This window comes from Hyaena hyaena, unplaced genomic scaffold, assembly GCF_003009895.1.
Source record: "Hyaena hyaena isolate Hyena2069 unplaced genomic scaffold, ASM300989v1 scaffold_88, whole genome shotgun sequence".
Lineage (NCBI taxonomy): Eukaryota > Metazoa > Chordata > Mammalia > Carnivora > Hyaenidae > Hyaena > Hyaena hyaena.
In genome coordinates this window covers 3,034,449-3,046,452 of record NW_024080720.1, presented here as the reverse complement: position 1 = coordinate 3,046,452, position 12,004 = coordinate 3,034,449, and the positions used below count along the sequence as shown (strand labels likewise).

The following is a 12,004-nucleotide window of genomic DNA, read 5'->3' as shown; positions in this document are numbered from 1 at the left end:
CTCAAGTGGGTTCTGTAAACCACTTGTGCCAGGAGATGACAAGGTTGCTCAAAGTCTGGCTGCTGGCAGACTGCAACACCGCTTAGCTGTGGGTCCGGCTGCTGTAATTTCACTGTAAACAGAAATTTCGTTGCAGTCAGTGACCCTATACGTCTCTGCCCTGTAGACAATATTGAGATTCCTCAATTGGTCGTAGTTTATATTATTTATCAAACATACACTTAGATATTTGCAGGTAACCAGCATTTCAAATCAGTTTATTAAAAATTCTCTCCATGCCCCACTTTTTTTTTTTTTTTTTCATTTTAATTGATCTCCCCAAGTGATTGTTTAAGGGAAAAAGCCAACAGATATCCTGTGTAATTGGTCAACCAAACCCATCAACACCATGATCTTGGGGCACCGGGAAGACACGGGTGCCTGAAGTTAGCGTTGGCTCTCGGGCCGCATGTTTTCCATCCCTGGGGAGAGAGGGACCGAGTGGTAAAAGGTGTGCTCCTGCTCTTAGGGGCTCAGAATGGCTCAAGAGCTGGTGAGGTCCTGAAAAGCCAGCGCCTCTTGCCTTCGGAAGAGCAAGTTGGGAAAGCGCAGACGTCCCCCTTCAAAGTATGAAGAATCTGGGAAGTGATTAGAAAAAAATCGAAGCTTCTTGGGGAACCACATGGAACTGGTACACAGATCTGGGGTCAGCAGCCCTATGACCCGCGGGCCAGATCCAGCCCCGGTAGGCTCAGAGTGGTTTTTGCAGTTTTAAATGTTTGGGGAAAAAATGCGAGAATTTTGTGAATTCACATTTCAGTGGCATAAGTCACGTTTACTGGACCGTCGCCAGGTCCGTTCATTTATGTGCTGTCTGTGGCGACCTTGGTGTCTTGGCGTCAGAGCGGAGTAACCACGGCAGCAGTGGTGCGGCCCGCAGGCCTGGGGTGTTTATGATTTGGCCTTCCCAGAAGAAGGTTGCCGACGCCTGGCACAGGCAGTTATATTTATTTGGATCTTGTCCTGAAATGCATGTATAAGTAGGGATCAGAAAGAACACGATAGTTGTAATATTTCAGTGGGTGTTGGGGAGGGGAGTGGGTGGAGGTGGGTGAGAGAGGGCATCATTTCTGATTTTTCCCTGTCGCCAGCGTCACCAGCACTGGGCTGTGCCTCACATTTGGACTGTATTATCAGAGTCAGCCACCCCCATTCATTTCAGCAGCAGCTTCTCAGACATGAGGCAGAACGCCTGAGAAAGCCAGATACACACCTCCAGACCAGCCTCACATACCAGTCCTCAAAGTGATTCCAAAAAGCCTTCTTGCGAGGTTTCACCACACCCCGTGAGAATCACTTGTGTACAGCAGGATTGGCACCCTGGTTGGTAGGCAGCCAGACAGTAAATATTCTGAGCTCCACAGGCCACGTGGTTTCTGTCGCAGCAACTCTGGTCTGCTGTTGTAGCATGAAGGCCGCCGTAGGTAATGCATAAACACAGGAGCCTGGCTGTGCTTCAATAAAACTTTATTTGTGCACACTGGAACTTGAATTTCATATTATTCTTGGGGATCATATTGTATGTTCCTCATGAATTTCTCTCCCCCACCCCTGCAACCTTTTTAAAGTAAAAACTATTAGCTTGCCTCATAAAAATAGGCAATGAGCTAGATTGGATATGTAGGCCATAGTTTGCTGGCCCCTGGTAACATGGGTAGTTTAGTCGCTATATATATTTTTTTCAACTTTGGAAGGCACTATCACGTTTTGATTTTGATTGCTGTGGATTCTACTGTGGCAGGCAGTCCTACGTGTACATCTGCTTTTCTTCCTACTGCTATTGAATTTTTTTCTTGCTACCTCTATTGAAATCTAGAAAGACCCTTTTTTCAAACCATTCTCTATTGTTGGAAAGCCATTTGCTTTTTCATCAATTCAGTCAGTGTATATTTATGAGGCACCTACAATGGAATGGCAAGCAGGTGGCAGGCTGGGTGCTTTGGGGATGGGGGCAGTGATGGTTGAGATAGATTTGTTCTCTGCCCCCTTGGAATTCTCTGGCTTGCAGGGATGGTGTAGTCCTGCACAGTGCTTGGAGGATCACAGCATGCTTTGAAGGTGTGGACTTGAGCATTAATTCCCATGGCTCCCATATAACACTTACATTATGCAGATGCGTGTGGCCCAGATGCGGTAGTTGGAATCCTGGGAAACAAGATGGCGGCTCACAGTCTGGCATTGGGCGTTTGAGTGTAGCGATGGTAGAAACTTCTCCAGAAGTTTGGTCCTGTGTCCTTGTTTAAGCATCTCTGTCTTTCTGGGTGAGTTGAACTACTTCAGACTGGGAGCGTTTCCATTTTCTACTGGCCCGGTGAGAGCGAGGCCCCTGTTAGGCATGACTGAAAGGCTGGGCATTACCACAGTCAGTCAAGGGAAGAGGGGAGGACATCAAGGCCTGCACAGCCCTGCTGCTTTCAGGCTTTGGGGATTACAAAGAAAAACGTACTAAATTTAAAAACCCTGCCCGAGGTAAGCCTTGTTTGAATGACTAGTAAGGTCGCACAGTGGCTTGCATAGGAAACAACAAACCCCCCCAGTAACATGGTGAGCCGGAAGTGCTTTCCTGCTTTGTATTGTTTTCCCAGTTACAGACAGGAAACACTCAAGCGTGTTTTCAAGCACAGAATGTGGGACACAAAGAAGGCTCTGACAAAGCAGAAAAAGACCCATGTACAAGAAGTTTAGGTCTGTGCAGCAAAATGTCTGATTTAAAACCATCTGACTTAGCAAGTATAATTTTTAATCATTGGCTCACTTTGTCTTTAGGTGCCTTGATGGCCTTAATATATTGCTCTCCCTCTTTGCTTAGTTGATGAATTTCTAAATCTGATCAAAAATCACATCTCAGTAGCGCTGGGGTGGCTCCAGATTTTGGCTCAGTCATGATCTCACAGTTCAGTTTATGAGTTCACGTCCTGCATCAGGTGTCCATAATGAGTCCATATAGAGTGTCCATAAAGGCAGGAAACAGCATAAACTTATTTTTAAGCAATATGTTAATATTTTCATATAATATGTCACACATATATTTCACTCTCTAGAGCAAAAGGTAAAGTACCTCTAAATTGAAAGCAAAAGGTCCAGTTGTTAATCTGAAAAGGACAATAAATATATTGATTTGCTTTGTATTTTGGACACTCTGACGTATGTGTTCTTGTATACTTTTGTGCAGATTGGCAGTTGGACCCATTGTTTTAAGTTAGAGTCATGCTTCACTTGAAGATACGCATCACTCAACCATATCGAGCATGTGGCTAAAAAATGTAACTAACGTACTGTTTTCTAAACGTTGAAACTAACTATACACATAATCTAAAAAGTCAAATATAATAGTAAAAGGCTTATCACAGTGAATTCTCTCTCTAGTAACCCCACTCTCCCAGTCGAGATTCCCCAACCTCAGAGGCAGCTGTTTTCAAATTTCTGTTTATGTTGGCATTTACTCATGTCTACATTTATAGATAATATATAAACTGCTATCCTTCAAGTTATCAAGTTTTAGTTTTTACTTATTGGCTTCCTGTCATGAAAAATGAGGGTTTAGTGCTCTTGTGTGACTTCCCTCTTCGTTTTTCTGCTCCCTTTTCCTTCTACTGCAGTTATAATACAGTTTTTGGATATTTACATTATTTACATTAGATATTTTGGTATTTACATTATTTGATATTTACATTATAATATCCTGTCAGTTATTGGCAGCTAAGCATAGTAATGTACTATGATTCTTTCTTATGGACTTTCTGTTTTTCCCGAAGTTAATACTTGATTTGTTTCTCCGTTTGCTTTATTTTTTTGTGTGGCTGTTGCAGTGCTGTGATCGCTCATAAGTGTTTGCCAGCCGTCATCCTCCCCCTCCCCCCCTGCCGAAAGAAAAGCGCCAATTTGTATCGTTTGCATTTGTTTGTTTTGTATTTGATTTTTCATTCCAAATCGCCAGGGAGAGGTCACTGAACAAGTTGTACACAGCAGGTTTTCCTAAACCATTGGGCTATTACTGACCCTCTCGTACCTGCTAATGGTCCACGTTCAAGTTTTAACATTAAGTTTTTCTCTTCTGTTATATTTTAAAAATAATTTTGTCTCGTAAAAGGACTTGGTTACTCTGAACCTCTTCTTTTGAACTTTTGAATCTCTTCTTTTGAATGTTTTAATAGGCCTTGGGGACTTTTCTCTGTGTATACTTCTACTTACGGAAGGAAGAGATTTCAGAGTGCTGTCTGCGGCACACAGGGCCCTGGCCAGAGAAGATGAGGCGGAAGTTGCACAATCCAGTCATGGAATTTTGCGAGAGGAGGGACTAGGCTCTCGCTGAACAGGAGTCATGGGGAAGCTGTGGCCGTCCACTAGGCGGACCGTCAGGGTTCTTTCTGAGGCTCGTTGCTTGAGCTGCTAGGCAGCTAGGCAGCCCTGTTCCACTTCCCCCACTGGCATGACTACCTATGTTTGGCGCTTCAGCAATGCCTGGCACCATGCGTGCCAAGCAGGGACTGGGATGGCATATTTTGGCCCTCTGCTTGCAGGGCTCGTTCATAGAGTTGAAAGTTGGCCTCGTCTGAAAGCTGGGGCCTCGACCTCATCTCCAGGCCCTGCTCCTGTGGACCAGAGGGTATCTGCATTAGGTCAGAGTTCTGGTTTCCTGAAGAAACTAGTGAGTGAGCCATTCCCATTGGCATCTCTGAGTTAAGTAGGGCACTGCAGCGACAACTGGCATTGGCAACCTCTGTGGCAATGCTGGCTTTTACCTGACGTGCCGCTGCCCAGGTGTGGCCTGGAGGCGTGCACACTGTACCTGCTGCAGCTGGTGCTGCGCTGAGCTTAGTGGCGTTTTAAGGGCATTCTAGGGTGTCCCATCCACTCTCCCGCCAAACAGCTTTTCCTTCTCTTGCATTAGGTTTGTTCATAGGCAAGGTCACACAGCCTTCCATTCTGCAATATATCTTATTAAAAGGCTTTAGAATTCTGGTTTATTGATGGTCTTCCTTTCTCCTCAACTCCCCCAATGTTCAGAACTGAAACAGACTTTTTTCTTTTCCCTTTAGAAGTTTCCTTGTTCAGGGGCACCTGGGCAGCTCAGTCATTTGGGCGTCCAGCTCTGGATTTTGGCTCAGGTCATGATCCTGCAGTTTGTGGGATCAAACCCTGCGTGATCAAACCCTGCGTCAGGCTCTGTGCTGTCAGCATGCAGCCTGCTTGGGATTCTTTCTCTCTCTGTCTCTGCCCTTCCCCTGCTCACACACTTTCTCTCTCTCTTAAATATATAAATAAACACTTAAAAATAATAAAATAAAAGTTTCCATGTTCATTTCAGTAGGAGTGGGGCTGGGGTGTTAAGTGACTTGGCCTAAATCGCTATCTGAGCCAGAAGTCCCACCATGGCACCTTGATTACCATTATTCTGGGTACCGTGTGCAGCAATGAGGCCACCCCTTTGGACTGCAGAGAAGTCCTCGGAAAGTACTGTGATCTGGCAACTGAGGCTCGAGCAACTCGGGGTGCCCCTCTGCTGATTGTTGGCCACCAGGTCAGCTTTCTGGAAAGGTCTGTGTAGTTAATGGTAGTTGGAAAGCATGAGTAGGGGAAAACTGTGAAAATACTTTATTTCTTTTTTTTTTTAATTTTTTAATGTTTTTTTTAAATTTATTTCTGAGAGAGAGAGAGTGTGTGTGAGCAGGAGAGGGTCAGAGAGAGAGGGAGACACAGAATCCGAAGCAGGCTCCAGGCTCTGAGCTGTCAGCACAGAGCCCAACGCGGGGCTCGAACCCATGAACCGTGAGATCATGACCTGAGCCAAAGTCGGATGCTTAACCGACTGAGCCACTCAAGTGCCCCTGTTTCTTTTTAAGATAAAGATGAGATGCCTGAAGGAAGGAGTACTTAGTTGTTACTATTCCAGTGTGTGTACTGTTGAGTTCCTGGATTTGTGACTGACTTGTTTCAGTAAGGCTGTGAAGCTCAGAAAGGATCATTTTAGGAACTGAAGTTTCAGCTTCTCTACAGTGGTCTTTTTTTTTTTTTTCTTAAAGGAGGCTCCATGCCCAATGCAGGGCTCGAACTCATGACCCTAAGATCTAGAGTCACACACTCTATAGACTGAGCCAGCCAGGTGCCTCGAGAGCAGTTTTCTCTCCAGAGGTGGGCTGTTGGTCTGGGCCGTGGAATTCTGGGCAGAAAGGGCCTCTTAAAGAGGCAGGATCTTGCTCCAGACCTGCTTTAGCACAGAGGTGAGGCCTGGAGACTGGCATTTTAAACCCTCCCCACCCTCTGTGATGCTGTACATGCCCAAGTCTGGGAGCCACTGGCCTCGAGGTGCTGGTCTTCTCTGGGGCTGCCGTTCTTTGCACACTTTTGTTGGCTTCGCTTTTTTCTTCGGTTTTGCTAAAGCAGCCCTCTGATGTAGAAACTGGTAGGATTTCTCCCCCCGTTACCATTCGTTTCTGCCTGTTTTGTTTCATTAATTTTTTATTTTTTTATTTTAGAGAGAGAGAGAGAGAGAGCACACGAGTGAGGGGTGGGGGGAGGGAGGGGCAGAGGGAAGGGGAGAGAATCCCAAGCAGTCTCCATGCTCAGCACAGAGCCTGACATGGGACTTGATGCCACAACCCTGGATCATGACCTGAGCCGAAATCAAGAATTGGACACTCAACCAACTGAGCCACACAGGCGCTCCTGGCTGTTTTGTTTCCAACAGCGATGGGATAGTAATTGTTCAATTTCATGAGTTGCTTTGCATTTCTGGATTTCTAACACTGAACTTTTAATTTTTTCTTCACAGGGCCGAGAAAACAGAAGTCCTCAGTGAAGATCTGTTACAGGTAACAACATAAAATCTTTTTAAAGAGCTTTGCTTAAAGAGGGAAGCAAAACCAAACTCCGTTGGCGAGAACTGAAGCGGATTTATGTCCGGACGCCTGTATGTGTGATCCGAGACAGGATAAGATTGATCAGCAGGGTTCTGAGCTGGAAGGAGAAGCAGTTGGGCTGCACAGTGATAAAAAGGGGATCCGAAACTTTGGTGTCATGTTGTGAAGTTCAAATGGGGCTGTGCTGCTTCCGAGTGCCAGGTGTTGGGGTGGGGTGGGGGAGGGGACGGCTGGCCCGGCCGGTACGCTGGCACTGCAGCCCGGTCACGGGTTCCGGCAGGCCGAGGGCCTGTCGCTCGCTGCCGGGATGGTGTCCTTGCTGGAACAGCCGTGCCAGCGGCCCCAGAGGCCCCCACCGGCCCCCCCCCGGCTCAGCCTTGAGTTTCCACTTCTTGCCTCTCACGCTATTATTCTCCACTTCTGGGCTGAGTTGGGCCCCGGGGGACTTAGAGTCTCAGTGACGGTGACCAGACCTGGCAGAACCACTCTGAGGCCCCGTGGTGGGTGGCCTGTCATCAGCCTGGACTTCTCTGCCCTGCAGGAGGGATGTTTCCAGTGGGGACCTGAGCCACGGCCACCACACCGTGTCTCTCACAGGCTTCCCTAACTTTGGGGCGGGGGTTTCCTCCCAGAAGGCCCAGGACTGTTTGTACATGTCCCTTCACTGGGCCTCAACCCCGCGCCATCTCTGCCCGCCCCAGAGCACGCCAGGAAGGACAGAACGCCTCCGCGCTGAGGTTTCTCTTAAGCCTCCTTGCTTGCCTCTCTCCGTCCATACCCTCAGCAGGTATGGTTACCTGAGTCCCCAAAGACCAGCCACCTGCTGCCAGGTGACTTTCTGTCTCTGCCTACGGAGCGGAGTCGGCATAGCTTAGAAAAATGTTGCTGTGCCCCCCATGTCAGAACACCCTTCCAAATTATGACAGCCACCGAGGTGGGAGATGTTAAGAGCACTTTTTTTTAAGGAACAGAAGTTTTTATTAAGAATTAGAAGGGTTTTTTTAAAAAAAAATTATTAGACAATCATATTTTTTTTCTTTGTAATGCTTATTTTATTTATGAGAGAGAGAGTGTGAGCAGGGGAGGGGCAGAGAGAGAGGGAGACACAGAATATGAAGCAGGCTCCAGACTTCGAGCTGTCAGCACAGAGCCCGACATGGGGCTCGAACTCCAGAACTGTGAGATTGTGACCTGAGCCAAACTCAGACGCTTAACTGACTGAGCCACCCAAGCGCCCTGACAATCTTATTCTTTTATTTTAATGTTTATTCATTTTCTTGAGAGAGAGAAAAAGACAGAGTTTGAGCAGGGGAGGCACAGAGAGAGAGGGAGACACAGAATCTGAAGCAGGCTCCAGGTTCTGAGCTGTCAGCACAGAGCCCGACACGGGGTTTGAACTCTCATACCGTGAGATCATGACCTGAGCCGGAGTTGGCCGCCTGAGCCAGGGGGTGCCCCTTGACAATCTTATTGTTAACAATATTTCCTCATTGGCTTTTATCATGTATTTGAACTTCATTTTCAGACTTTCAGAAATGTTGCTTGGTCTAGATAACCTTCAACTAGACTAGGTTTTCACATCAGTGTTCTCTCTCCCACGTCCCACGTCAGTACTATGCATGGTCTCCTTGAACCCTTGAAGCCCCAGGATGCAGCCAGAGGCCTTGCAGGCAGTTTGAGGACAGCAGAGTTCCCCCGGAAGGCAGGTGGCCACTGTCTGTGCCTGTCTCTTTCCCGAAACATCCACTGGGGACTCCAAAGTTTGCCAGTTTGAAGGAGCACCTTGCTTCATGATGCAGATGCTTACCCCACATCTGCCATAATTGCTGCAGGCGTTCCCCCCTTCTTTGACCAGAAAGAAAGAGTCATGGTTGAAAGTGTGGAGGCTGGTGCCTACCTACCCAGTTCTTTCCCTGACTCATGCTGTGGCCTCCCGGGTTTAATTACCCTCCCTGTGCCTCAGTTTCCACTTCTCTAAAATGAGGATAATGGCTGTATTCACCCCAGAAGAGTATTAGCAGGAATTAACGGGTTAAATAGGAGAGCCGTAGGGATGGATCCCAGGCCATAGAAGTTTTGTTTTTGGTTCTGATGTGAAATTTCCCTTAACTTACTCTGTGTGCAGCCTGTTAGATCTCTGTGAGAGCAGTTTAAGAGGCTCTATTTTGCTTCTTATTTTTTGCTTGTAAGTTTATTTTGCTTGTGTGCCGTTGCCCTGGGAGGCTGTGAATCCCAGGGGGGTGAGAACCACAGTTTATTTACTGTTGTTTTTCTAATCCCTTGCACGGGGACTTGATACACGTGCTTGTCCTTTCAGCAGACATTAAATGAACACCTTGCATTTCGCGTTCCAGACAGGGTTCCGGGCACCTGGGTTAAATCTGTGAACAAAACAGACCAAGGTCCCTGTCCCCATGGACTTTACAGGTTCCTAGCGGAAATTAGAATCAAAGCGAAATAGAGTTTTGTGGGGTTTTATTTTTGTTTGATTTTGCCTGTTTTTTGTGGCCAGTGAAGAAATGCGTTATTAGTTTTCCAGCATGTTATAATCTGGTCACTCTGACATGAGGGGACAGTGATGTGGCCTCTGCTCCTTATATAAATGTGCCTGCTCTATCCGGGCCCTGGTAGTCGGGCCTTGGATCTGAAGGAAAGCTGCTGGGGGTGGTGGGGACCTTCAAGAGAGAAGCCTAGAACCATGCCATTGGGTAAAACGTTGTGGGGTAAAAATGCATTCTGCTTTGAATTTGTTGATTTTTCTTTAAAATAGAAAGCATCCCTGAGGGCCCTTACTCGTTCTTAATGAGTCATCAGAACGCGCATTGTTGGCATTCCTTGCTGTGAAAAGCAGCTCTCTTTGCCATAAACAGCCATATCCCAGCAATAATATTTTGGGAAGCTAAATCTTGGTGTGTGGGTCCCCTCAGAGTTTCTTATGTCGGCTGTCCATGCTGCTTCAGGGCTTTATTTAAAACCATAGCAAACACAAAGACAAAAACCCACCCTAACCCCAATAAGGAATAATTTTGAAAACAACTGACCTTGAGTGGAAACTGTGAGGCCTTGATTTGGACTCTTCTGTCTGATGTCCCGGGTGTGGAAGGCTCTGCCACCATCCTCAGGGACAGCTTCTGAAAGTCCCCACAGTTTTTTCCGCTGGGCAATGGGCTGGGCCTGGGGTTCTGCAGGCCGGTGCTAGGCCTTCCCATGTAGCGCGGAACCCGACTGCCGTCACCCTTTCTGGTAGCGAGAAAGGGCACTCCCTCCCTGCACAGACTTAGCCTTTAGGAGATCGAAACCCCTCTGCATAGGGGAGGTGGGCCGTTCTGAACCAGGGGCCGTTTCGCCCACTGGCGGGATATTTGTTAATGTGGGGAGATGTTTTTGGTTGTCACAGCTCGGAATGATGCACCTGCATCTAGTGGGTAGAGACTAGAGAGATGAGACTAAACATACTACATGCACAGGGCAGCCCCCCACACCCACACCCAGAATTATCTGGCGCCATATGTCAATAATGAGAAACCCCGCTCTAGGTGAGTGGAGACGATGTGCATTTACACCAAGAGCTAGAAAATGAGACCCCTGGGTGCCTGCAGGCCAACGCCACATGGGAAGGGGTGTGTTCTGAAGCCCTGCAGATGCCTCCTTGTCTCTGTTTATCAGATCGAGCGGCGCCTGGACACGGTTCGGTCAGTGTGCCACCACTCCCACAAGCGCCTGGCCGCATGCTTCCAGGGACACGGCTCCGACGTGGAGAAGAGATACGTGAGTATCGGATATGACATGGGGCCGCGGCCCTTGTGTCCTTCTTGTGTCTCCGTGAAGCTCTGCACCCTTCAGTCGCTTGGTTTTGCCCAAGCAGCGTCAGCACCTTGGCCTGCAGATTTGTGCCTCCCACTGCCATTTATTCTCCTGACCAGAACATTCTTTTGTGCTTAAGACACGGCTGAGCTGAAGGCACTGCTCATTCTGAATTTTCCCCAGGTGCTTTTAAAGACTCGATAAGCCATTTGTCATTGATAAGAGAATGGAGATGTCTGTTAGGAATGCTTTGATGGCAAAAAGCTGAAAGCCTGTCTTAAATGGGCTTAGAAAATGGACGCTATTTATTGGTTTTCTAACTGAAAAGTCCAGAAGCTGGGATGGACTTGAGGAGAGGCTTGGGCTAGCATTTCATTGGTGTAAGCAAAACCTCAGTCTCTTTCCTTCTGTCCCCTCTGCCTTCCCCAGTGTCTGCTTTACCCCTAAACGGGCGCCTCTCATAGACGTGCGTTGGCTGCCAGCCCATTCCACAGGCTACTTGCTTCCTGGTGCAGGTCTAGCAGGAGTAGAAAGCACACCTTCCAGTGGTTTTCTTTAAGGGAGTCAGAGAACTTTCTTTGCCAAGTCCTTGGCAGGTAGACATGGCCTTCCGTTGCACTGGTCTGTATTGAGTCCTATTCCCCTTTCCTGAACATTCCCATTCCACCCCGGCTACCGTGGGTACGGGTGAGGTTGGGAGGAGACGGGATGTGCTGGTTGCTTAAGCTAATCAGGACCTACCTGTAGAGCATGGTCTGTGGCGCTGCCTCTGTGGCTCACAGAGTTTATTGAGCCCAGAGTGGGTCCCTCAGAGAAGCCAGGACGCTGGCCTAGAGGGAGCGGGATGGCCTCCAGAACCATCGAACGTCTGCTCCAGGATACATTTGTCCGAAGCATCCAGGTGCTCTGATGTCACCAGCGGAGCGCAGCAGCTTTCGTTGGCCAGGCAGCTCCGTCCTTGGCTTTACGAGTTCCCAGCTTATGAGCACACGCTCACCCTTGGAAGCCCACGCACCAGTAAGGTGACACTTGCGGTGGCACACAGAGAAGCTGTGACCTGACCTAGTGTTCTGTCTGACCCCCGATGTCTCGAGGAAGAACTGGTATGCGGGTGACCAGTGTCTCCCTCCTCCCAGGTCTCCTACGCTCATTTGTGGCACACCCGACAACAGGGCTACCCCTCTCATGCAGCACTTCCCTTGCCGCGGTAACGTGCACACACCTACGGCTCCCGGAGTGCTTGCTGCACGGCCTGTCCGGCAGCACACCGCCCAGTCCACCGGTCCTGTCCCCGCGGCTCC

General features: G+C 48.2%; 1 protein-coding gene across 2 annotated transcripts in view; it reads left to right on the top strand.

Moving 5' to 3' along the window:
- Nucleotides 1-12,004, top strand: part of ARHGAP17 (Rho GTPase activating protein 17) — an 85,665-nt gene that overhangs the window by 25,771 nt on the left and 47,890 nt on the right. For both annotated transcript variants that reach the window (XM_039234377.1, XM_039234378.1), the window contains exons 2-3: nt 6,812-6,851; nt 10,566-10,667. In XM_039234377.1, coding sequence (XP_039090308.1) covers nt 6,812-6,851; nt 10,566-10,667 — 142 coding nt within the window. The remainder of the gene's footprint in view (nt 1-6,811; nt 6,852-10,565; nt 10,668-12,004) is intronic.